Source organism: Hetaerina americana, unplaced genomic scaffold, assembly GCF_022747635.1.
Source record: "Hetaerina americana unplaced genomic scaffold, ioHetAmer1.1.p SCAF_5, whole genome shotgun sequence".
In the NCBI taxonomy this organism is placed as follows: domain Eukaryota; kingdom Metazoa; phylum Arthropoda; class Insecta; order Odonata; family Calopterygidae; genus Hetaerina; species Hetaerina americana.
In genome coordinates, this window is record NW_027287095.1 from 16,324,413 (window position 1) to 16,352,200 (window position 27,788).

General features: G+C 43.3%; 1 protein-coding gene across 1 annotated transcript; it reads right to left on the reverse strand.

Annotated features, from left to right (window-relative positions):
- Positions 1 to 107: 107 nt before the first annotated feature.
- LOC139694215 (uncharacterized) lies at positions 108 to 27,788 on the reverse strand. The gene is made up of 4 exons (XM_071592660.1): positions 27,642 to 27,788; positions 15,987 to 16,179; positions 2,651 to 2,744; positions 108 to 610 (listed from the first exon to the last, which is right to left on the reverse strand). The coding sequence occupies exons 1-4, from the start codon at positions 27,780 to 27,782 to the stop codon at positions 562 to 564; spliced, it is 477 nt and encodes a 158-aa protein (XP_071448761.1). The 5' UTR covers positions 27,783 to 27,788; the 3' UTR covers positions 108 to 561.

Below are 27,788 nucleotides of genomic sequence, written 5' to 3' on the forward strand. Positions count from 1 at the left end.
AATAAAAAAGAAGATAAACTAAATCATAAGTATAGATACATATAATTTATACATTTATATATTTTTTAGACAAAAAATAAAATGGATGTTCAATTTTTTTTATTTTAACAATAGTAAAAAAGTTTTTACACAAAACAAAGAGATAAGTTTGCTTTCATCTCGAAATAAACAGGAAAATAAATAAATAAATACATAAATAAATTAAAATAAAAGAAATAACTTTGACAACATGGTCTTGAGTGAGTTCTCTGAGATGTCCTTGGTCTTTCGTGGTCCCTCCCTGGCGTCCGAAGCCCTCCTCTTCTCCTCCGCAATCGGGGGAAGGGGGTTCCTCGGGAGAGGGAGAGAAGGGAGGGTGAGGGGGGAGAAGAAAAGGGACTAACAAAACACCCCGAGGGTCGAAAGGGATGGGAGGGATCGATACACATCGATCGATTGAAAAGCATTCGTCCATTCGATCGATAGATCGACGGAGCCCCGCCCTCGAGCTCCGCACTTCCTCCCGCCCTCCCTCTTTTGTTTTCTCGGCGTCGTGTCACGTCGTGTCACGCGGCGCCGTCGTCAGGATGCAAGCGTCGGTGGTCGGGCGTCGGCCGTCCACGCATCAGCACTGGAACGACAACAAAAAACCCCAGGGTTCGTCGTCACGAGTACTCGTTTCGGCAGTCACCGTATAACCCTCCTCCACCCACAAGCATTTAGGGTCTCCCTATGCCATTCTGAGACCGTCTGCAAGACCCCACTCGCAAGTTGACCTCAAGTAACTAGCTAGGTGCCAGGGAAATGAAATTACATTTTAAACGAAGGCGACCAAAGCCATTTCAATCTTTTCACAGATAGAAGCAAATGCCGTCGCAGCTGAAAATTGGGAATATCGACAGTGGTATTGAAACGTTGCGGGATTTTTAAAAGAAATAGTTCCGCCGTGAGAAATGCAAGCTCTAATGATGTTTTAGCAGGAGGTTGACCCCTACCAGATGCTCTCCTTAGTCAATCGGCTCTGGTTAATCACGAAGCGGATGTTTTTACTCCAAGTAAACAAACGTCTTCAAAATTAAGGATCGCAATTCATGGTTAATATCAAGCATAAAGTTTAAAAATAAAACTTTACATTTACGCTCGATAAACCGTTTAAATTTTCAAATAGAGTCAAACAAATGATTATTACATCCCCGATGAACCGTTTCCCATCAATATCCTCACATTTTAAAATGAAGTGAATCAAATTAATTATCATTTATACACTTAAAATTAGATAATTTTCTATTTCCCATTCACCGAAGAGAAATGAAATAACTTTGAAATAACTTTTAGAAAAAGCACCCAAACCTAAAACACACGTTTTACTCGAAAGATATGGTTCGGGGAACTATTTCGCAACCAAAATTCGTTATTTTGCACGTACTGGCGAGAGTGCATGGACACATAATGTTAGTATATTCTATTGTTTCAGGCTTCACTTCGTGGAAGTATTTAATATCCATACTAAATACTTGGTAAACCCCAACACGACACTTTGTAATGAGCAATTATTCCCATACCCCTCCCCACTCCTCTCAGAAAAACTAGCCTGGAAATGGTCAAAACAATCCATCAACGCACCTGCGAGCCCCCACCCCTCTCAAATCCTTCCAACCCTCCCCGCCCCCACTCTGTCCTGAGGGTATATATTCTTGCTCTGTCTGTTTTGCAAATTTGTACCTGATGATGCCGCAAGTCGGTGAAACGCGTTGTACCGTATAATAAAATCTGTGGAAAAGTACGAGTCTTTCTTTTTAGTATGGATACATAATGTTAGCTTCATTTAGTAAGTCACGGTTGCTTAGTTCGTTTATCCTTGTAGAGAAATCGGAGACCAATTTGGGAAGTCTTATTGGTGAAGTCGCTGGAATGTTGATTTTTTTTTAGTTTCGCGCAAAAATTCCCTAAATATTCGTCCATTCTCGAATTTTATGGTAAGCTCGAAGTCCATCCTCAACATGTAAGGAATAAGAATTTTTGCCCTTCTTTTATTAACATTTTCTACGGCAGGACAATCCGAACAAGTAGGGCAAAGATCAAAGAGGGAAGGTTGTCAAAGGTCCATCAAAACGTCTCGGGCATTCACTTCTCCTCCTCTCTTTGAATTTCTCCCAACAGCCAAAGAGAAGAAGGAGAAGAATGGAGGGAACAGGACCTCTCGCAGTGTGGGCGACCCCGCCCCCTCGCTAATTGCGGCGATGAAAGGCCGAGAGTGCATTTAGCACTCATTTTGCAAAGGCAAGACGCCAATAGGCATGCTGCTAGAGCTAACCCCGACGATCTACCCGACATTTTGCCGGCAGAGGAAAGTGGATGACTTTTGTTTCGAAGTGGACTGATTCCGCCCGCTCGGCAAGGAACCTCGCTGGAATCGGGATCTCGTTCCTCACTGGCAAATGAAAAGGCACCGGAAGGGCAAAAAAAAAGTGAGCCACCAATCGGACCCAGGTACAACGCGTCTCCTTCAACCTGCGAGATAACCCTGGGAACTTCCATACGACTCCTAATGAACCCATACATAAAATTGAAAAATATGTGATAAAGTCGAAAAATATGCGTCGTAAGAGACCGCTCTCCTCATAGCGATCCAATGTACACACCCCCCGCCCCCAATGCTCTCCCGCCTCACCTGTCTCCGTCGTCCGCTTCTTCCGAGGGCGTCCACCTGTGGATCCCCTGGAACACCCTGCTCGCCAGATCAAGCAGCCGCGGGTCCCACGAGCCTGGGGAGAGTCAAGAGGGAGACGGCTTGAATCGACAAGGGTCATAGGAGGCTCTCATTAATTAGCACAAGGATTAGTGGGAGGGGGGGCATCACACTGTGGCCCGTACGAAGGGAGTTCACAAGAAATCTTACGTGAGGATTATTATGGCTTTAGCCACTTTTTTATGTAGTAAGAATTTTAATCATCCTTGATCACCGGAGAAAACACTGCGCAATTACTCGGAAATGAGTGAGCCGCTTCAGAAATATTCCAGAAAATTTTTATCAACATGTTACAAAAGTCGTCTTTTTAATTTCAACGCGTTTATTCTATATTGCGGCAAGAATTTAAAAAAATAAAAACAAAATTTATTTCAAGTTTGTTTACTTTTCAGTAGAAAATTTATAAATGAAATGATTAAAAAAAAACTTCCGTCAATTATAAATAACACTTTTTTCTTCGCAAAAGGTACTCATTTGATCTACAAGGCAACGTCAATAATTACGCAAGAGGGAGGAAGAGGAGCGTTTAAATGTTTCGAATAGGGCAGAGGGTGCGAGGGGGAGGAAGGAAAAAAGACAAAAAACGATCATTTTCAATTTAAGAACATCCCCTAATTAGCAACAATGATAATTTCCCCTAGATAATTCACGTGTAGCGTGACTGCATCCTAAGAAGCATAGTGGGTCAAAACGCCTGTTTCTCCGGAAAGTCGGTAATACGGAACGAATTTTAACTATCTTGACTCGAACGAGTAAACATTTGATTGCTTTTCGATCCCTCGAAGGGAAATTTTAGTCGACCTGTTTCTTTCCTATTGATTCTCTCAAAATCATTACCTAGTGCACAAGAAAAGCGAAAATGCACACGAAATTCAAGTTTCTTCGTTGCTTTAATTTTCAGTGATTTTGATTTGGTTTTTAGAGCCCGTGCACTAATTTTCTCGGAGAAAACTGGAGTTTTAGTTTAGAATTATTACTGGTTGATTCACATCCCCGCGATGTTTCTGAAAAACAGGCGAAGTTGGGAGGAAATCCACTTTACATCAAAACAGAGCATTTTTCGCGGAGAATTTCCTGCCATGATAGATGGAGGCATTCGTCCAACTTCTTCCCAAGGCCAGCCATGTTTTCTCGACCACGGTGGCGACGTTTAAGATCCATTTCCCGGTAAACTATGATGAGACAGACGACAACTTCAATCTCTGCTTTTGAGATGGGAAAAAATAGAAGTGAGCGCGGGAGTGGAGACGAGTGAAAACTAATTTTTACTCGAGGTGAATTTCCGCCCGCAATCTCCCCGTAATTTCGAATTCCAAACATATAATTCCTTGACAACGACTACTAGTGGAGAAATCCGGAAACAATATAAAAGTAATAATACTTATTAAACTTTCGAAATTTCCACAGTAATTTATTTTAAAAACATGTCAAAAAATGTTTTGAGCTGGGCTTAACTTTTCCCCCTTTCGTCACAGCAAGATATATTTTGAGACTGGTTCAGTATACGTCGTAACTGGAGGAACCGGTCGTGTGACGTAAATAATGTTCTTGGAATTTTAAAAAAAGTTTCAATTCTTTTTGCGGTAATGCAGAGATTGCAAAAAGTAAATAGACGAAGTTTTTCTTGGGCAGAATATTATTTGGATTCCGCAATACACTATGCTTAGGCATGATGTAAGGGAACAAACTCTAAACAGAGAGATGTGATGATTATACAGAGGTGAGGCACGAAAATTACCAAATTTTCAGGGGGTCATTCCCGAGGAAAGGGCATCCTGGGGGAGTGAGAATTGGGGCTTTCGTTAAATGCAGTTCGGGAGGGGAAAGAGATGGGGGAAGGCGGGGTGGCAAAAGGGGAGAACAAAGGCGAATCGATCGAACCGAAGAGGAGCACTTTGCAACGACAGAGATTTGCATCCGAATGATGACATATTCAGCAAATTAATGGAGTTCCATTTTTCAATATATTTTTTATTTTAAAATTTTAAAACTTTTTAAATGGCCAGTGTTAGCGGTGGTATCAACTTCTTGGCCAAAAATAGAACCCCTTAATGACCTTTGAGGGAGTTTCGTGTAGCGAGGGCCTTCGTTTAAACAACTTTCGCTCAATGAACTTTAGACTTTTTTTATTTTTTTGTTAATATGAGGCAATACAATTAATGAACCCCCTCTTCCCGAAGACTCACTCGCCGATGAATATCCTCGCCTTTCCCAAACCCCACCCCTCCACCCTCCCGGCGGTGAACCCATTCACAGTTGTCCCCTTCCCCCTCATCTCAAATCAACTTCAACCGACGACGCCCAGGCCCAGGCATTCGTCGACTCTTTTAAGTTATGCTGGTGATTCCAGATTAAGGCTCTAAAACACCAGAGTCGTTTTCTACTTAAACTGCGATGTGATTTAACCCAACAAAAAAGTACGTTTGCCGGAGAAAGTACTTTTGGTTGTTGAGAGGTTGCGTCGAAACGATTCCACAGGTCCATTTCGACGGGCTCGTTGAGCGGAGTGGACGAAGCTAATTAATCAATCGACTGCGCCAAAACGATTCCATCCCCTGAGGAACCGTTCCTCGGGGCCACGAGTGAATTTACGAGTCCTTCAATATCGCTCGGAGAGAATTCTTCAAAGACCTTATTTGATTGAACCACACGCTCCCGGCGGTGCGTCCACATCTTAAAGCAGTCCTCGAACGCAGATTTTGGAATGGCCTTCAGCTCGCGCGTCGCATTACTCTATGTTGTCGAACCGCTTTCCTTTGAGCGCCACTTTCAATTTTGGGAGCATCCAAAAGTCGCAGGGAGCTAAGTCGGGACTGTACGGACGCTGGAGAAGCTGTGCAATCTTGTGTTTCGCCAAAAATTACTGATCAAGGTTCGATGAATGCGCTGGCGCGTTATCGTGGTGAAGAAGGCAGTCACCGCTTGACCAGATACGCGGTAGTTTTCTTCTCACGGCATCACGCAATCTTTTCAGAACTTCAACGTAATATTCTTTGTTGTTCGTCTGACCTCTTGGAGCAAATTCGTAGCGCACAACACCCTCACAATAGAAAAAATAATAATTAAAAACGCAGTATAAAAAGGTCGGATACTTTTCGGACACACCTCATATTTCAAAAAGAGGCGATACTCTTTATGACCAGAACTATCACCACGTGATTCCAGGGAGACTTCCCAGGAACTCACATCGCTGGGATATAACGAGACGCATTTGTCGGTCAGGACTCCTTAGGGTGTCCCAGATCTAAGAGACGACTATACAAAACTTACACCTTGATCTAGAGTGTCCGACATTAGCACATACACGACGGCTTGAACAGAATGTCTGAATTTGATAAATGGGCATCAAACCAACCAACACAATACCTTATCCTTTGGTCTCGCTGTGCTCGGGCTGGCACCGGAAAATTCAACGGTTTCCAACGGCTGTGAAATCGGAAAGGGTCCCGCGACGAATCGGTCTTTCTGCCACTCGCGCAACGTCCATAGTGCTACTGGCATGTTTTATTTCAAATGTGGAACTTACATTCCTAGGGTTGCATGAGGGTGATCAAAATTGACGCAATTTGCAAGTGTCGTCCTATGCCCGTTGTGTGAGGACCCAACCGATGGTGGGTCAATTATTTCTGGGAAGCTGGAAGCGGTCAAAGAGACGGCGAGAAAGGGAAGGCATTCCTTTTACTCGCGAAGATGTAGCAATTCATTAGAACTCACTTAGTATATTAGGACAGAAATACCTCCAGCATAATTCGAACTAGTATCAAGGGTTCCTCTTCATTTATTGAATATACTTATTTTGCGCATTTCAAGGGAATTTATAACCTCGCGTCCTGCGACGAATGTTTCCCGCGGTACTTGCCTCTTGACTCGGGGAACGTAACTCGTTCGGATTGGTGGTCCTGGTGGAGGGGGACTTCAGAGAACTCTATCAGGGTAACTAGCAAAAAATAAATGAAAGAAATAATTCACCCAACCCTGGAAAATGAGCAGAGGTCTGCCAAATTGGAGTGCCTGAGAAGGATGGAGATGTTGGTTTGGCAGTTTGAAGAAAGGGATCTGGAATCGTCCTTAACGGGAGATAACGGCCGGTAGATGGTCTCCCGATGGCCACTTACTCCCGGATCGCCACCGTCTCGGATTAACAATCCGAGGTTTGGTCCAACAGCACTTCTTCAATCTATGTGTTCCTTGGCCTAACTGTCCTACATCTTCTCCCATGTTTACGACTGCTTACAGTGGCGTAAATGAGTCCAAAACTTGGCCGTACACCCACAAATGATGAACATTGTCGGGAGTGACTTCCTCCGAAATGGTTGACAAAATACACACTATGGTTTTCAGTGATCGAAGTTCGCGAAATATTTTAAGCCTTCGGCACACGTATCACGAGATACGTACAGTGTTTTCAATTTTGAACGAAAAGTTGGGTGCGAAAGCGTATCTCGGTGGGTCAATTATTTCTGGGTGCCGCAATCGTGTGTGGATTCGGAGGCTGGTTTGGTATTTTCCCAATGCAATCCTGACGAGTTGCTCCGGCGATACACAACTGTGGACGAAGCATAGAGAGCGGATCGCTGTAGTCCGAGGGGTTCGTAGAGCGTTGGACTAGCGACCGGAGGGTCCGGGTTCGTTTTCCGGGCATCCCTCTCTGACTCTGGGCACCCTCAGCTACACTCAAGCTGCGTCATTTTTCCAGGTGCCAGATCTTCCTGGGAAATCATAACAGGCACAGTGAAATAAACCAGCTCCCCTTTATTACCCTGATGTGCAAATTTCACGCTTCGTTGGGCTTAGTACTGGGTGAACTCTAATATCACCTACCTTCGGGTTGATTACTGTTTTAATGGTTACATTTTTCGATAGTCGCTGTGTCTATTGATTGAAGACCGTACTCACCATTCCTATTGTCCTTACTACAACCCTCTTACTTCTTCCATCATCAGTGACTCTGTTGCATAAATAGAAAAATTCTACCACTTGTCCCTAAGCTCCCTCTCCAGTCTCACTTGGAGACATCTTCCCATCTTCGATTGCACACTTTGCAGATTTTCATACCTTAGTTTTTCAAGTTAGTTGCCCAAACCTTGTAAGGGATGGATAAAAAGTTTTAATCTCGTTTATCTTGAGGTTTTTTCCATCCCTTCTCCTTAGTGGCTACGCGAGTCCTTCAATAATACCTTAGAAAATCCGAGAGATGGTGTTCACAGTATCGAAAAAGGTTTGCTTCTTCTAGTAATCCTCCTCTCCTGTGAAACTGCTGCTAAATATTCCGCTATATCCATGGTTTCATTTTCATAGTCTATTAAAGCAACGAACTTTTGTTTATTTAGAAAAATTGGAAAAAAGTGAGTTAAACGTGCGACATTTAAACACTTCTATTTAAAAGGCTTAGCACAGAAAGAGATCAAAGCCGAATCGGATGTAGATTAAGACTTACTGAACGACCCGCGTATGGTGTCCCCAAATCGCAGCATACTTATCCTTTCTCTGAGTATTCGAACAAATACCCTCTTTATCTTTTCTTAGCTCTCGTTAATTGCTCTCGCAATGTGCATAATATTAAATATCAATGGTGATAATTACCTTGACCTGCCTTACTCCTTCCTTAACTTTGACTTCATCCCTGATTTCATGGCATCTAATCACCGATCTCTACATACGTTGTCTTCCCAAAAAATACACGAACAGATGCAATCTGACGGTCATGAAGGGGACTATAGCCCCACCCTCTAGCGGTGCTAGTTGTCTGAGAACCAATGAGCCGTCAGTGCTTGGCGGATCGTCGAGCTGTGCGTATGGCGCCAGTTATGCTAGTTTCTGTTGTCCTTGTTTTTACTTTTTGTCTACGATGGAAATTAACGAAATCGCGGAGAAACGAAGCAACATCAAGTTTTTTAGTGAAGTGCGGTAAAAGTTATCAAGAAATTACGGAAATGTTGTCAGCTGTTTAAGGTGATAATACTCTGAAGAAAACGTCTGTTTTCAAGTGGAATAAGCGTTTTAAATATGGCCTATAAGACGCCACGAATGATGCAAGGCCGGGACAACCACCAACCCCCTGTGTTGACGACAACATTGATCGTGTGCGGTCCCTTGTCCTTACCGATCGTCGAAAAACTGTCTGAATGATAGCTGATGAACTGAATTTAGAAAAATCAACATTGCAAACTATTGTAACCGAAAATTTGGGTTTTGGGAAAAATGTGTGCAAAAATCGTTCACATTCAGCATTGATTGTTCGCCAGTTTGTGGCAAAAAATTCAATCACCATCCTTGATCATCCCCCTTATTCGCCAGATCTCGCCCCCAGCGGCTTTTTCCTATTCCCAAAATGCAAAAATGTGATGAGGGGACATCACGGGGAAGATGTGGACACAATTAAGCCAGAAACGACGACACAACTAAAAAGCCTAACTGCCGAGGACTTCCAATGGTGCTTAAAAAAGTGGAAAAGAAGATGGAATAAGTGCATAGCAACGAATGGAGAATAAATGGAAGGAACAAAATAAATGTACACTGCATTTTGCAAAATAAAGTATTTATGGCCTCAGTTCGCGTATTTATTGGGCATGGTAGTATCGAGAGAGCAAGTATCAGTTTTCTGTCGTCGAAGTTCATTCCGATATCCTATAGGGGGCTTCGGATCATATTCCGGTCCACGCTGCCAAAAGCTTTCACCAGATCAACGAGTTCAATGTATCTTCTCTCGGTCACCCACCTCGTCTAAATACTAATTTGTGCTCGTTTAAATAGACTTCCCTTTTCTTTCCCAACACTCAGTTGAATGCATTCTAGCCACATTTTTCATGAATATATCATCAGGGCAACTGTACTGATGTGTCCATAAGTTCTGGTTAAGCGCGATGAAATAGCTATGACAATTTAACAAGCGGCAGTTGAAGGGGGGTCGTTAAACTTTTGGCATAGCATAGAAGTTACCTAACGAGCAGTCGCCACTATTCATGCAATCAGTGATGGAAAAAGTGTCGGACTACTAAAGACCGGTTCACGACAAACGTGAGAAGATGAAATTAAGGTCGTTCGTCGGAGAACCTTCACGGAAATAAATACTCTTTACTGATAGATTTACGTACTCAAAATAAAATTACATTTCACTTGACATTTCTGAAGGATATTATCTGAAAAAGGATCATATTGACATTGCAAAACTCAAATGTTGCTAATATATTCAAAGAACAGCGAGAGGAGTTGCGACAGTAACTATAATGAAGTTATCCGCTACTGTGCATTAAAATGTGATAATTTCAGTGTAGCAGTCAATCATACGTATAGAGGACGCCTTTGGTTGCGGCACGCGGCCAGAAATTAAGGGTGTTCGGGTTCGAGTCCCGGTCAAGGCGAATGATTTCTACGCTATGGAACCCTTGCATTTTTTTTCCAAGGAAGTTTCGAGTGCTCGGGGATCAAGTCATTTTCATTATACATAAATACCAATCACTAATTTATATGTCATCTAAGTCTTAGTAACCATGTGGATCTTTACGTATTCCAAGGAATGTCAAAAAAAAGAAACTCTGTGATTGCACAATTTATTAATTATCATTTAGGACCATGGTTTGGGTGTTTCCGCGCAGCGTTACCGCATCCTCCTCTGGCCTGACCAAATGACCGATGGGCGCAGCTCGATAAGAGCCAAACCATAGTCCTAAGTAATAATAAATAAATTGTGGTATCGCAGAGTTTCTTTTTTTGCCATGCCTTGGAATATATGCTATGCGAGAAATGAACTTCTAAAGCACGTTCTTCCTCCATCAATCAATTTAGAAAGTTGCAGCAAATAGTTTCATCGCATTTATTGATCAACAGATTACTGAAAAACGGACCAACGGCTGCTAAACGCATTCGAGTGATACCGGCATATTCCCATTCCCGACGAGAAATAGGAAAAGTCAACGCGAATCTAGTCAAATTTCAAGTCAACGAGGGAATCCCTGTATTTTCCACAATAACGAAATCCTACAGCACTTCATTAAATGAGTGTTCCTAATGGAGGATTCCTCCACCTTTTCAGGCGATGTTTTCCCTGAAAGCATCGCCCATTAGACTCCATGGTAAAGAAAAATTTGTATTTTTTCAAGGAATAACTACAGGGACGCTGGCATGTGAAATGCTGGTATTAAAACAGCCAAAGGACGGAGCTGCATTTATCGTTAATGTATGAGTGAAATTTATGAGATTAGGGTTACACAAACTCCAGAGAGATCTCCCAACATTAGAACGAAAAATAAAAAATAAAAAGGCAATGCCAATATCCTTGCAGGTATCGTTCATAGAGATGCCACGGGTTTCATTCCTTAAGATGAGCAATTAGAAGTCTCCAAATTTTATAGCATTATGTTATCGCTCGTGATTGGTCGAAACTCAAGGCCTCGCTCTTCCTCATGACTGGGCTGGGCACATAAATAAGGGGATGGACACGAGTCATCTTCTGCGTTGACTTGAGGCAAGAGGGAGAGTGCTGACCGCTCCCCCCCCCCCCCGCTGAGACTGGGTAGGGAGCTTCGGGACAAGGTGTGGAATTTTTCTATTTACGAGGGTAATCCCAGAAGTACCCGACCCAACAAAGAAAACACAAAAATTTTGGAAAACATGTATTTATTTTTCAATATAATCTCCTTTCAGCTCTATACACTTTTCCCAGCGATGTTCAATGAGTCCGATACCCTTTATATATTAAGAACTGCCTAGCTCCTCAAAATAGCCATTAACTGCCGACCTCACTTCTTCATGGTTTAAAAATCGTACCGCGGCGCCATTTTTTCAAGTTTGCGAACAGAAAATAATCCGAGGGGGCTAAATCTGGCGAATTGGGTGCATGAGGTAGCAATTCAAACTTTAATTCATGAATTTTGGCTGTTTCAATAACGGATTTGTGAGTTGGTGCATTGTCTTGATGAAACAATACTTTCTTCTCAGCCAAATGCTGGCGCTTTTGCTGGATTTCTTCGCTCAAACGTCGCAATAAGTTCGCATAATTGATAGTTTTTCCTCCGCCACACGCATCCCAAAAAACCGACGCCATGACCTTGCCTGCAGATGAAACGGTCTTCGCCTTCTTTGGAACCGGTTGTCCCTTTTGAATCCATTGTTTGGATTGTTCTTTTGTCTCGGTTGTGAAGTAATGGACCCATGTTTCATCTATGGTTACGAAACGGCGCAAAAATTCTGCTTTGTTATTGTGAAACTTTGTTAAACACTCAATTGAACTTGATCTTCACGGCACTGGTTTTGCTCGAGTATGAGCAAACGCGGCACCCATCTTGCACCCAGCTTTCTCATGTCCACATTTTCAGTTAACATGCGATGTACCGCACTTTTTTAAATGCCTACTATGTCTACCTGCTTGTGCACTTTCAGTCGACGATTATCCAGTATCACTTTGTAGATTTTCTTCGCCGTTTCTAGAGTCGTCACTTCATTTGGTCATGTATTAGAGCGAAGAGCAACCGTCCGAATGATCATGAATGAGACTAATATTAGTTGCGGTATTGCGGTGTGAAAAATTATTCACGAAGAACTACACACGTCAAAGGTGTCAGCACGCAGATCTCCACCACTGCGGACTTCTTTTCAGAAGCAAACACGGCGCGACCGGCAATCAAAGCGATGTTGCCTTGAATTGCTGCTACATCCGCCCTATTCTCCCGATAACGCCCTAAGCAACTTTTTCTTACTATCAGGACTCAAGAAAATATTGCGGGGATTGGAGATTTGACACCACAAATGACATCGTTCAAGAGGTGGAACAATGCATTTCGTGGCAATCTGGCGAGTTCTACAATGACGGCCTTCGAAAGGTCATGAAACACCGGGAGAAATGAATAATTCTGGATGATGACTATGTTTAAGATATATCTTAAGAATAGCAAATAAAAATTTAAGTTTCTCTCTCGATTATTTTTTATTGATAACTATAAGTTGACGATATTCCCTATGATGTATATATATTAAGTGCGCGCCTCAGCCGCTGCAATGCGCACCACTTGAGCCGATACGTTCCAAAAAAACATTTTCCCCGAAAGAACGTAATTATTCGCGTTTCCCTTGGAAGGGGGGCATAGAGGGCTGCGGCGGCAGAGCTTCGTAAATAGTATATTTAATTTCACATCACCAGTAATAACTCACTGCGATTGCGATTAATCTGATATTTAACAATTCATCATAATCGAGCAGCCACCGCCGAAGCCCCGATGTCATTTCAGCTATCTTCTTATTTCGGGAAAATTTATGATTTTCCCAAACGAAGAAATTCGCAGAATCCATCGCTGTTTACGCCATGTCAAACGCTCGGTATCCGCAAAATTACGTCACCACAACATGTTCGCCAATGATTCTGGTTGGAGGATTCTCGAGTGGCGTCTCGGCCCGTCTCGTCCAGTGCGTACATCCGTCCGTCCGTCCGCGTCCACCACGACGGCGTTGGACACGAGGGCGCCTTTGTGTGGTCGATAACCGGCGCGACACGGCGGGGAATTGACATCCCGTATTGTAGAAACACAATATCCGAGCGCATTCTCCCATACTCGATGCATTCTTACATGATCGACATCTTCATGGACACGCAATTTTTTAAACGCCTATTTAATTTGAGGAAAAATTACGGAGTTTTATCTTGCAAATATCCAAAAACGGTCGAAAATGAACTCTTAAGTTGTTTTCAAAATCTCCATGGCAGAAATAGAAAAACTAGGTTTTCTATTATATCGTTCGTGACCTTAAACTATCCTTATACCAGCTGAGATTGTTTTCTAACCTTTTTCCGCAGTGAATTTATCCCTGCGAAAGATCCGTCTTCCCTCCTGAAGAGGGCTCCGTAGCGGCCGGCGCTCGCAGTAATTGCGACGGACACTGGGGGCCAAACGATACCTGTACTTCAATTTAACCGCAATTCACGAAGACTACCTTTTAATAAATTTATTCCGTAATGTAGTAATTGACATATCAAAATACTGTGGAATTTATCGTTCTTAACTATATTACCTCGACTCAATAAACTTAAACAACAATAAATCACCATTTTCAATGAAAAAGATGCAATGGAAAGTAAAAATCTTTCTTCACTCTATGAATAACTATTATCAAAATATATAAATGCTATTACATTGAAATTTGCCCTGGCAGTCGATTTATTCCCAAGGTCACTTAGATTATCACCCATGTATGATTCCCCAAATCCGAAGTTTTAACAAATATTTGTTGTCGTCCTTCATTATTTATTAACCTGCTTTTTCACATTTGAATTGTTAGAATTGTTCTTCCAATCATCAGTTCATAGCTCATAAATTAAACTTCCGATATCGAAATGTTTCATTGGCGCCAAGTGTCATATGCAACACCCAAACTCACTGGGAAAGCTAAGTTTTCCACATCAATGACCAATTCTTGACACTTTTAAATGCCTACGTGGTGTTTGCGGGTCGACATAGACTGAACTATGATGCACATAGGTGCTCTCGCCACTGGTACCAACTGCGAAGTAAATGACAGCCACTAATAGCGCGACTGTAGACGTATCCAAAGGCTTAGGCGACACTGACTGTCACATCCGGTCCAAGGGCAAATGATTTGCCTTTGAACCCCACCTACGAAGCATTTAATGAATCCTTATTGATTAACTAAGGAATATCTATCGATCATTGCTATCGATCAACTGAAAAGAACGGGGCGATGCTTGATGAAGCGCTCGCAACAATGTCTTTGCTGACGTCAGTCCACAGTTAGCCAATAGGAATCGTTTCCGCCGAATTCCACCGCAAAGTACTTTCTGCGTCAGCCCACGTCTCACGATGCTGCCACTCGGCGCCACTTAAGGACACAAGTTCCCAACTTGTTTTCCATTCTTTGGGCGGTAGTGTTCTTCCTTTCGGGGAACCTCTCCCCCCCTCCCCCTTTATTTCCCCCTTCCCTCACGGACATCCCAGCCGTGATCAGCGACAGGGGAAGCGGGAGGAGGAGGCATCGGTCCCGCGTGATGCGCAGCGTTATCATCGAAGGAAATGTCCGCGACTCCCGCTTCCGCATATCCTGGAGAGGCGAAGTGCGTTCTCTGCGGTCGCCGGCTTCCGTTTGGAGTGGGAAGAGAGCGAATCATGCCGGAACATCCACAGAATGCAAATCCGTGGGAAATGCAGGGACTTCGATCGAAATCGCCACGGATCGATAGACGCACCAGGACCCACTCCCACACGTAGGCACCATCATGCACTGACGGATGACACTTGCGATCGGCGACGCGACGCCCGAAGACAGACGTAAATCGTAGCACAGAGGAGGGCCAGAAGAATGGATCCCATTGAAGAAGTACTCTTCGATTAGTCGACCGATATTAATGGGAATGGGTCCTTCAAATACATGTTTTTTTTAAATTCTGAACTGCAAAATTAAAATCTACGCATTAGCAGTACAATTAAAGGTTAAAACGAAGACATTAAAAAATGATTACTCTGAACTTACACAAATAGTTAAGCAGAACGATCTCTTGCATGCAGAAGTTCTTCAATCGAGGCCGCAAGTGGAGGACGCGGCTGAGACACATTATGGAAGAAGGGCCAGATGATGAACTAACGCACTTGGCATTCAATCCAAAGAGTATGCGAAATAACTGGTAAGCATGAGGAAACCCGCCCATTGCATAAGATTGAAATTTACTATTACCCCTACATGCGAGGAATAGCAGTCTGCCCAATAAATACGCGAACTGGTGCAATATGGCGGCGATAGAAACGCGGACTATAGCCCCGCCCACTAGCGGCGCTAGTTGCCTGAGACCCAATGAGCCGTCTGTGCTTCGCGACTTGCGACTTTTCCCTAATTTCAAAATGCAAAAATGTGATGAGGGGACATCACTGGGAAGATGTGGACATAATAAAGCAAGAAATGGCCTGGCAACTAAAAAGCCAAACTGCCGAGGACTTCCAAGGGTTAAACAGTGGAAAAGAAGATGGAATAAGTGTATAGCAACTAATGGAGAGAACTTTTAAGGGGACAAAATCGATGTAGACTTAATTTTGCAAAATGAAGTTTTTATGGCCTCAATTCGCGAATTTATTGGCCAGAGCTCACACTTGAAAGATAACGTGATGGCCGCAAAAAATAATACAAGACTGGATTCACAAATGTAAATAAATTAATAATAAATATAAACTGAACGAATACATGTTACCCCAGGGGGTGGGTTTGGTCGGGCCCCCCTCTTAAACATACCGGTGGGGGAAAGGGATGGGTCGGCCGTACTCACTGGTCTCAATGCTGTGGAGTAGGGCGGTCCGAATGGCCCTGGCGCCGCCCCTGGCCGCCCTCCGCTCCTCATCATCGTCATCCTCCTCCTCCTCATCCTCCTCATCTTCCTCGTCCTCATCTTCCTCCTCCTCCGCCTGAGGGCGGTGGTGCGGTTTGTGCCCGTTCGGCTTGCGCTTCTTCTTGTCCTTGATCTGAGGGAGGAGACCGCATCACGTCAATATTCACTCGCCTCGCGCGTGGGGAGCATTATCGGGGTTGATCGCTCCTCCCGCGCTGTGGCGAACGACTCCGCTAAGCGAAGTCACTTCATTCCTGAAGATGATCGCAGCAACGAGAGCGAAACGTTTAGTCCCGATAATGCTTCACGCGAACGGCCATCGTCACGGAGGGCACCAACCACACCATCTGCGTTTCCTGATTGAAACTAACGCAGTCAGTTGTTGAATGAAGAGATCTTGGTAATGCTCCGAAACAATTTTGAGAATACTCGTTTCCCGCCCTCCATCGGAGACTTTGTCAGGGTCGACGCCGGGTTAAGTGAACCCTGGTAAAGCCACTAACGAAGGCAAAAAAACGCTGAAAATTATCAGCACTTGAGTGGGGAACATTACATAAACCTTGTTTCTTCAGTCAAATTGGCGTTCGCATGCATTCAACGCAAACGTACAGGCACACGGAAACGGATTAACAGATTACTGAAATAATAATTTAAAACCAGTTATGGCGTGGACACGGACAAACATGGGAATTGTTACATATATTAGTTATTCTAATGGATACCCACACGCCCGAACACATATATAAATGATAATCCACTGCCAGTCTTAACCGAACGTCGACACGAATGCTCAAGGGCAAGGTTCAACTCAGATGCATACCCCCCTGTGGGTTGTGACATTTACGTATTTAAGTTGACTTACGATTACTGGTCATATCATAACTGTGCAAAATTTTCGAACAAAAACAAAATGGTCCCAACCTCTCCAGTAACTGCGTTCTCTTTTCGTGTGCTCATAGATTACTTGGTGGGTGCGCTGGATGAAGAATAAAAACAATAAGATTTGTTGAAACCTTATAACATTGAGCGTAGCGATGCATGGGTAAAATATGGCCTTCGAGGCACGAGGATGTGTAAATATAAGGAGACTCTTGATATACCGATATGGAGAAGGAAGGAGAAAGTGGGTAGGACTGAGGAAGATTTTACGTACGAATATTGTGGGCAAGGATAGGAAGGTGAAATGAAAAACTAAATCCAGGAAATATGGTTTGGAAATGAATGTAAGGCCGTGATAGACAAGAGAATGTAAGATGGAGAGTGAGAGAAATGGAATGCCTTTACGGAATGCATAAGACAGAATAATTGACGAACTGAAAAAGAAAACACGTAATGTAGATAAATGTAGAGGAAAGCATGCAATAAGCAGTTAATGGCACTTGCAAGAGACCTTCCACGTGTACACCTGTATTTGGTTGATTTCCTACAATAATAAAATGACGATAGAAAAAGTAACCTTAAGGGACGTTGAGTAAGGATATTCGGAGAAGAATCGTAAAAACTTTGATATGGAGCGTAGCTACAGGCGTAGCTACGTATGTACGGCGCGGAAACGTGGTCATTGAAGCAGGAGGATAGACGTAGACTGGAGGCTTTTGAAATGTGGGTGTGGAGAAGAATGGAGAAGGTGAAATGGACAGAGAAGAAAACAAACTAGGAAGTACTGGGTATGGTGGGCGAAGAGAGGGGTTTGTTGGGAGAAATCCTATGGAGGCAGGAAAAGTGGATGAAGGGGGTATTGATCGGCAGCGGGATGTTGAAGACTGTAATAGAGGGGAGAAATGTTAGGCAAACGAGGAAAGGGAAGGAACAGGATAGGGATGTTGGATGGGATGAAGGGAGGAAGAAAGTACTCAGAGATGAAGAGGGGTCTGATGTAGAGTTGGATACTGGATTTTATATTTTGTTAGGAAGCACAAAATATTTATCTAGTAGCTGTGTCCATCCAAAACCTACCTTAACCGGTAGATTACCTAATAATATATATATATATATATATATATATATATATACACACGAGGGTCATCCGGAAAGTAGTACCCGTTCGTGCCGCATGAAGTGCTGACGACGCGAGTAGCCGCTGGACGAGGTTAGATAGCTTCAGTGGCTTGTCTGCCTTCTCTGAGCCAAGTTGCGTGACGCTAGCATTGCCTGTGTTGTTTCTGTGATTGTTTACAATGTTTAAAAAAATTGAGAACGCCGCCAGTTGTGAAGTGAGGGCAGTGATTAAATTCCTCAATGCAAGAAACGTTCGCCCATGTGATATTCATCGCCAATTAAAGGAGGTGTATGGAGACAATGTAATGGACGAGTCGTCTGTTCGGCGGTGGTGTCGCAACTTCAACATGGGGAGGGGGAACACACACGACGATGAGCGTTCGGGGAGACCGTCTGTCATTACAGACCAACTGGTGAGCTCAGTTGACGAATTCGTGAGGAACGATCGGCGCGTCACAATTGATGACATCTGTGAGCATTTTCCCAATGTTTCTCGAACAATTGTTCATGAAATTGTTAAACACCATCTGCATTATGCAAAAATTTGTGCAAGATGGGTCCCTCGCGTATCTCAATGAGCTGGCGGCGAAGGACTATGCAGCAGGAATACAGAAACTTGTCACACGTTATGACAAATGCCTTAATTTGCTTGGAGATTATGTTGTGAAGTAGTTTAAAGTATCCTCTTTCAAATAAAATTTTTTATGTTTGTTAATATTTACTTTTGTGTCTTTATTTCACGAACGGGTACTACTTTCCGGATGACCCTCGTGTATATATATATATATATATATATATATATATATATATATATATATATATATATATATATATATATATATATATATATATATATATATTCATATATTTATATATATATATATATATAAACACGAAATCCCGCCAAACGGCGAATAAATACTCATATATACAGAAACATATATAAGGAAAAGGGATAGGAACACGTATAAAGGACGAACACAATAGAGGTGGGGAAGGCGGAATCGAACGGATCACAAGAGTAAAAATATTTCCTCAGGGTAAATTACATATCCTCGATAGCTCAAGTGGTTAAGAGCATCCGCCCGGCAAGTGGAAAGATCCGGTGTTCGAGTCCCGGTTGAAGAAATATTTTTACTCTTGTGATCCGTTCGATTCCGCTTTCCCCACCTCTATTGTGTTCGTCCTTTATACGTGTTCCTATCCCTTTTCCTTATATATGTTTCTGTATATATGAGTATATATATATATATATATATATTTGTAAATACATAAACACACATATACTTACAAAAACTCTTATACATCCATGCACATTATGCAGTAGATGGCTGACTTCCAGCGAATCTTAAAATTGTGATTTTTTGCAATTAGTAGGGAATAGAGGTTGGGTCTTGCTTTGTGCATAAGCCGTGCTCCATTCCTATTTCATTCGGGTGGCCCCATGCAATGTGGGGCCATATTTACTTTATCTTTGGTTTCGAAGGTAAACCAAACACATTCCTTTGGCATCTTTTTAACGATTGCGAAAAGGTGGTCACGTCTCTTCAGGTTTATTTCATATTACTCCGTTGTCAAATTGTGTCACTCCCCACCCCCCTCAAAACCTCAAACGTGCAATTTATTGGATGGCATGAAAGGCGGCAATCTCCGCCTGGAGGCACGCCCGCGCCCTGCTACTCGGATCGCGACTACGGGAATCCGGACTGGAGGAGCCAGACCGCAAGTGAAGGCACGCAAATGCGAGAAATAACCTCCCGTCCCAGATCTGGTTTCGATGATAACGCTCATCTCCACGGAACAGTAATTTATAATTCCCCTTCCTCGCTTGTGACAGATAAAGTACGCCTTCCCGTACCTGTGAAAAGTGCCCACACTGCGCCGAGTTGACAAGACAAGCTTGCTTCGCGAGCCAACTGCCTTGATTCTACGCCTTTTATGCGCGTCCGATGTGGACCAAATGCGTTGGTAGGGAAACCTAATACGTCTAGACGCAATCTTCCAAAGATACAAGAAACAACATAAGTAGTTGCTGGTGTCTCGGGGAAAACCGCCTGGGGTTCAGAGGAACTGGTTTCCCGCGCACCCCGATTTGGCTGGAGTGTCTCCAAAGAGCGAGAGCGAGTGAGTGAGATCATGACGGAGGCGCCGACGCTAATGAAATTATTAGTATAGGTAATAAATACCGAATAAGGAAAGCTTTGGATGGACGCAACTACCAAATAAATATTTTTTCTCTTAACAAAACACAACCCATCATGCCTACTCTACAACAATTTCTCTTCATCTCTGTATACTTCCTCCCCTCATTCCATCCAACATCCCTATCCTCTATTTCTGCCCCTTCCTCGTTTTATTAACAATCTCCCTGATTTCGCAGTCTTCAACATCCCACTGCTGATCAATATACTTTACATCCCTTTTTGGTGCCTCCTCAGGATTTCTCCCCAAATATCCCCTTCGCTCCCCCACCATAACTAGCACCTTCTCACTAGTTTTCTTTCAGTCCACTCCACCTTCTCCATCCTTCTCCACATCCCTCTACGCCGTATACAACTACGCTCCAAAGCAAAGTTTTGACGAATCTTTTCATAACATCCTTACTCAACGTCCCCGTCATCAACTCCCTCCTCCTTGTGAAAGCTTCTTTGCCAAACGCAATTCTTCTCCATTTGTCCCATCTACTTTGACCATTTTGGTTCAAAACACTTCCGATATTCGTATACTGTTCCACTATCTTTAGTTTTTGCCCTCCTATTTAGATGTTTATTTTATCCTTTCTCTTTCTAGAACACAGCATACCTTTCTTTAATATATATAGAGTGTCTGATTCCATATCTATCACACTGAATATCCAATTCAATCAGCAATGTTAGCATCCCCTTGGCTAGCTAACCCCTAAACTATATCTTGGTCATCAGTAAATCTAACTGATTTTATGAATTCCCCGCCGACTTTCATTCCTTTCTCCAGTTCTTCCCATACCTCTTTAATCTTTTCCTCCACATATACTTTCAACAGCACCGGTGATAATGGACAACCCTGCCTTACACCCCTTCCTAACACTGCTCATTCGGACTCCCCGTTCCCCACTCGCACCTGAGCAGTCTGAGACATGTACAGGTTGCGGATTAGCCTCCATTCCCTCCAATCTATTCCTATGCTCTACAATGTACTCATTAGTTTATCCCAATTCACTCTATCAAACGCCATTTCAAAATCTACAAAACAGGCAAACACGACCTGATTGTACTCTATATTCCTCTCAGTGACCTCATTACTACAATGGCATCACGCGTGCCTCTCCCCTTCCTAAGCCCAAACTTACCATCCCCTAAGTAATCATTTACCCTGATCTCCATCCTTTTTTTTGATGATCCTGAGATCGACTTTAGCTGCGTGGGAAATCAAACTTATTTCTCTGCAGTCCTCACATGATGTAGCCTTCACCTTTTTCGGAATAGGAACTAACACTGATCTCACAAAGTGTTCCGGCCAAACTCCTCTCGCATAAATGATACGAATTAGTCATAAAAACTACCCCTCCTACATTGATAAACCTTAAAAGGTGCACAGGAATGTTCCCTGCCCCCACGGCCTTATAAAAGACGAGAATTCCTTTGAATTGAAGATACGTGCGAAAAATAACCATCATTAGTTAACCCAGTTAACGACAAGATGGCTGTCGGGAAAGACTTTCCAGCAATGTAATACGCACATTGAAATTTTCAATTAAATCCCTCTCCTCACAATCGAACCGTTTCTTCGATGAAGGAACCCGAAAAGTACTGCCGTGGCCATTTTGGAAATACAAGAACCGATTAGAAATGTTACCAAACACTTCAGAGGAGAATGCCATTCGAAGAATCTGAAGAAACTATTAAACCCCGAGGTAATTATTTAAAATAATTTGGAGAAATATTTGTAAAACATATGGTAGCACTTTTATAACTTTAATCAAATATCATTCCACAGACGGAATAAATTCAATTGGATTGCGCGCCGGCTTTGGAAATGTAGTAACGCGAACGCGTAAATAGGGTGCTCACCCCGCCCACGGTCGGGGGTAGTAGAGCCGGCCTGGCACGCTGAGCATCCATAGTATACACGGCTTCGCTTGATATTCATACATTGAATAGAGTATTTATAACGGGAACGAGTTCCTTACCTAGTGCTACCGTTAGGTACCACTTGGTAAATAGTTACGTAGTTAGTAATTTGGCAAATAGTTACGGCAGATATGCTTTTGAAACCCTCTCGGCTAACATGCTAGAGACGGGTGAAGGATGCCCGCTAACCCGCCCGTTTTTAGAATATGATGCTAGTACATATATGGGATCCTTATGAAATTGGATTGATCGCCGAATTGGATCGCGTGCAGCATAGAGGAGCTACATTTTTAAAGCATTGTCATGACAAACTGAGTTGCGTATCAAAATTGTTACAGGATTTAGGTTGGGAAAAACGCAATAGAGCGAAGGTTAAATTAAAGATTAAATCTCTTGCACAAACTGGAAGGGTTAATCTTTAGCGATGCTTGAAATGTGTTATTAGCCCCATCGTGCTACGGTAGGAGAGATCATGTCAATAAAATTAGAGAGATTAATAGTAAGAACAGAGTTAAGATATTAGTTTTCCCGCGAACGATAAGTGAACAATACCGTTGTCCGACCGTGCTATGGAGGGAAAGTATTTCGAGTCAAATTAGTCTGGTGAATAATCACCCCCTGCCACACACCCTGGTGGTGGCTGTTAGGTTACTATGCAATACAAATAAAATATAACGCCTGAAGTGACTTTAATGCATTTGAGCTAACACCATCGATAACTAAATGAATGTTTGGAAGGACTGCCATAGTGGTTTCACCAGTGACGCCGTCAAATTAAAGTTATTTTTACGAAAACGGTGGCCGGATCGTCTCCGGCCCCTGCCCCAATGTGGCAACCCTGGACTCGGCTGCAGAGCACCACGGGAGACGGTGCGGCACGCCTGCCGGGCAGGTCGCTCGCCGAGAGCAAGCAGCTCCCGATGACCTAGTGCGGCTTACGCCTCGCTCCCTCTGAGCTACCGCAAGTACCAACCTAACCAATTAACACACGTTCCTTTACTTACACTATGTACGCTAACTCGCGCTCTCAAGAAGTTCGAGATGAACGCGTGAGCAGCGATTTGACAATTTCGGACGTTAATGGAGCATATAATGCATGCTAGAATATATGCATATTGTGTAGCTTTTCATAAGTTTTTCCTGAGTAAATGGCGTTGGATTGCTGGCAAAAGAAACCTTAATTATTTTCCGCAACTGCAGGTTTGCACTCTTGATAACCTACATAATCTGAAATGGGGTCTGTGGCTTTAGATGCTTAGGCTATTTGATGAAATCCCCGCTACTGCGTCAGGAAACGCCAAAACCCATAATATGGCACACGCTACTGTCGCGGCGCGTTGTTTGGTGAAAACGGGGGTGGAGAGCCCGTCATCATGCAAAGGGGGCAACAAATGCGGGGGTGGGGAAAGGGGTCCCTTCTTCTCATTCCTCCCCTCTCGTCCTTATCGAGAGCGCACGGGGGCGTCGGGGGATGATCCCGTCCGGGGGTGACGCCCTCACCTTGCTTCGGAATGCAGCGGCCGTCTCGATCTCCGAGTGGGCGGCCCATTTAAGGGGCTCACTCCTCGAGAGCCCACGCCCATGGGATTACTCGAAACGCAATCAATCGAAATGAACGATAGTATCGATTTTATTACACAATTTCACAGCTTGAAAGTTTTAATTTGGTGAATCGGGAAGCAAGTACCAGTAGAAAATTCGATATCGTCGGGAATAAACAATTGAAGCACAATCCTTAGGGGTTTGCGTCACAATATGACGCGTCGACTTTTCTTTCAAGTTAGCATTTATTGCTCTGTGGTCACTAAAACTCTTGTAATATTTTCTATAGTTAGTTCTACACTTTTGGGTGCTTTCGTTGTTAACAAATCAAGAATATTATCGCCCGGAATTGGTGAAGCGACAAGTTGATGAATGGAGTAAAGGAATTTAATAGAATTTCGCAGGTATCTTTGTCTTCACCCCGTTTCAAAATTTCACATATGTGCTCCAATCAATGTACGATATGGCTAATAGAAATCTCCATAGATTAATATGTCACAATCATTTTTAAGGGATGAGAAACCTTTGATTTGCTGATATAATTCTAGATCTCTCGTATTGAATTATCTTTGTCGTCCAGCGGCCTGTAAAATTCGCATTTATACATTCTTTTGGATTTAGGACTTTTAATTGAGCACCAAACGCTTTCCAAACCGTTCCCTGGAATTACCTCAGCCCTGCTGACGCAAGAACTTTTAACTGCAATAAAGACACCGCATCCGATTCTACTTGTTCCGTCATTTCCGTAAACGGAGAAGGTTTTTGGGAAAATTTCACTATTGGCGATGTCAGTGGATAATCAGCTTTCTCATCCAATTTTCAATGTTTACAAATTCCTGCGCCTGCATTTTGAATAAGATGATGATATTTCATGACTTTGTTTTTTTAAACATCTGATTATTATAGAAACGCCTATCAAAATTTTCCGTGCGGTGTCACCTGATTCATATTAAGTGAACTATTGTACGCATCTCAAGTACTGACCCTTACTACATTTAAAGCTAAATTATTTGCGAAAGAGGACTTTAGAAACACTGCATTTGACCAACACGCTGTCCGAAACTACACTCCTATCAAAAAGAGCCCTACAGTGCTCGAATAAAAATGTATTATTACCCCCATCGCAATACGGTAGGCGGGATCATGTACAAACATAAAGTTATAGACATTAAGTGTAGAACAAAGATTGAAGATGCCATTTTTTCTCACAAACGAGAAGTAATCAGAATAACGTAGTCCGACCGCGCTTTGGGCGGGGCAGAGGTTATTTTGCGTAAAATGTAGTCTGGTGTTCAATCACGTCCTGCCAAGCACCCTAGCGTTGGCTTGGAGGGTAATGTGCACATATGCACGTGGTCTGTACCATAAATGCACGAACTGGTGCAATCTAGCGACCATGACGCGGACCATAGCCCCGCCCACTAGCAGCGCTAGTTGCCTGAGACCCAATGAGCCGTCTGTGCTTGGCGGATCGTCGAGCAGTGCGTATGGTGCCAATTATATTAGTTTCTGTTGTTCTTGTTTGTACTGCTTGTCGAAAATTCAGCATTGATTGTTCGCCAGTTTCTGGCAAATAATTCAGTCACCATCCTTGATCATCATCCTTATTCGCCAGTTCTCATTCCCTGCGACTTTTTTCTATTCCCAAAATTCAAAAATGTGATGAGGGGACATCACTGGGAAGATGTGGACATTATAAAGCAACAAATAACGAAAATTAAAAAGCTCAACTGCCGAGGATTTCCAGGGGTGCTTTTAACAGTGGAAAATAAGATGGAATAAGTGCAAAGCGACGAGTGGAGAGTACTTTGAAGGGGGCAAAATCGATGTAGACTAAATTTTGCAAAACAAAGTTTTTATGGCCTCAGTTTGCGTAATTATTGGACAGACCTCGTATGCATAGGTACTATGAAAGTTTGCGCATGCATTAATCGGAATGAAAATCGATCGCAGTTTCGGAAACCAGCAGCCCAGGCAAACACACAAGGGGTGTACCGAGGGGGTGGTAATACTGTCTGTGCTGGCGATCCTCGCTTTATGCGCGTCAACTCGCTTTCTTGCCGAAAGCACCGAAGATCGCCTGACGCGACTCTGCACCATCGCATCGAACGCCTAGAGGCGATTGAAAGGCGTCGAATGTTTGGAATTAGGGAGCAACAATAGTGTAAACATGACCACTCCACTTTCAACCTGCACTACAGAGAAACAGCGATCTCTTATTAGTTTATTGCGTAGTAAGGGTGAGTGAAACGTACTGGATGCGTTCCTAAAGTGATTCAGTTGAAATACCCGTGCCGCTACTATTGGTCTGAGTGGGATCAAACCACTTGGAGTCGGTGGGGGGAAACTGAGCTTTGCCACTAAACCGGTCTCAGTGCTCTCCGAGCTGTGAAAGTGGCAGGGCGTTAGTTATTGTAGGTCTCTCTGCGCCGACCGTGTCACGAAAAAATGGAATCGACGATCGAGCAACGTTACGGGATTAATTTTTGTGCTAAACTGAAAATATCTCTTGAGGACACTAACAAAATGATTCGTGAGGCTTACGGGGACTCTGCTTTGCCCTACTCATGAGTTTAGAGGTTGTTAAAGGCCTTTAAGGAGGGCCGGGAAAAGGTTCACGAAGATCAAGCCCAAAAAAGCAATAATGAGCAAATCAAAAGTGAAAACAACGCTCATTGGCTTTTTCGGCAGTAAATCAGTGGTCCATTAGGAAAATGTTCCTTAAGGACCAACAGTTAAGGCTGCCGACTACGTGGATATGCTGGAAAGACTCCGGAAAATGGTCATCAGGACTAGAAAAGAAATCTCCGCAACCTGGTAACTCCATCACGACAACATGCCTTACCACAACGCGCAACAATCCCGCAGGTTCCTAGCAAAACAATAGATGCCAACGCTGCCCCAACCCCTCTATAGTCCTGACGTCACCCCAGTAGACTTTTTTTGTTCTCGGTTTAAGGCAGCCCTGAAAGGAACCCGTTTGTCGTCCATAGATGAGATCCGATTTGCCGTGACGAAGACCTTGCGAGAAGACACCTTCCAGAGCGGGTACTGGTCATGGCAGAGTCGCTGGAAAAATGTGTAAAGGTCCAAGGACAGTACTTTGAAGAAGTTTAAGTTATTGCGCCAATCTGTTCAATAAATTACTTTCGGATTGCACCTTGTACCTTAATTCATCGAAGAATGAAAGTTCAGAATGGCCATTCACGTATTCCCATTTGACGGCAAAGACGCCTGGACTAGAAGTTCTAATTCCCGTATACCCCCGGCGTTTTGTGACGGCCGAGGCTCTTTTTATTTATTTATTTTTTATTTTTTTTTTAATTTTAGGCCTGCACGCCTGCAGCCTGCTAGCCACCTCTAGTGTGTGTGGCAGGGGGTGACACACCAGACTAATTTTGACCCGAATATGACCCGACCGCGGACGGACAATGCTCTTGTGATCCCTTTTCCTTCCTGGGAAAATTACGTCTAAAACCTCTCTAATTTTATTTATATGAACTCTCCAACCGAAACATGATGAGCGTAATAAAACACATTTAACATCATTATGAAATGACATGCTTCCAATGTATGCCAGAGGTTCAATCTGTAATTTAACCTTCGCTCCGTGAGTGATTCCTGGCATAGCTGCTCTAATATTTTGGATACGCTACTAAGTTAATCATAACAAAGTTTTACGAATCTATTTCCTCTACGCCACACGCGATTCAATTAAAGCCATTATGGTTTTTCTAGACGTATCGGTAAGCATTCGCAGCGTTGAAATACTTGAAATACGCCAAGAGGTTTGGCTACACATGAAAATTGCACGAGTGAGAACCTTAAGTATTCAAGAAATTATGGGATACAAAATATTTAATTTTTCAAGTTTTCATTTGCCTCACTGTCACAGAATTGTAGAACACATACGCCGCCCCTTCTACGTCTCCTTCCCCACACTCACCTTGGGCAGGATCAGGAGGGCAAGGATGGTGGCCACCAGTTTGACGATTATCTTGACCACGAGCACCTTGCCGAGGGCGTGCATGAAGGTGACCACGTCCACTCCTCCGCTCCCTCCGCCGCCCCCGTCCTGCGGCTCCATGGGGCC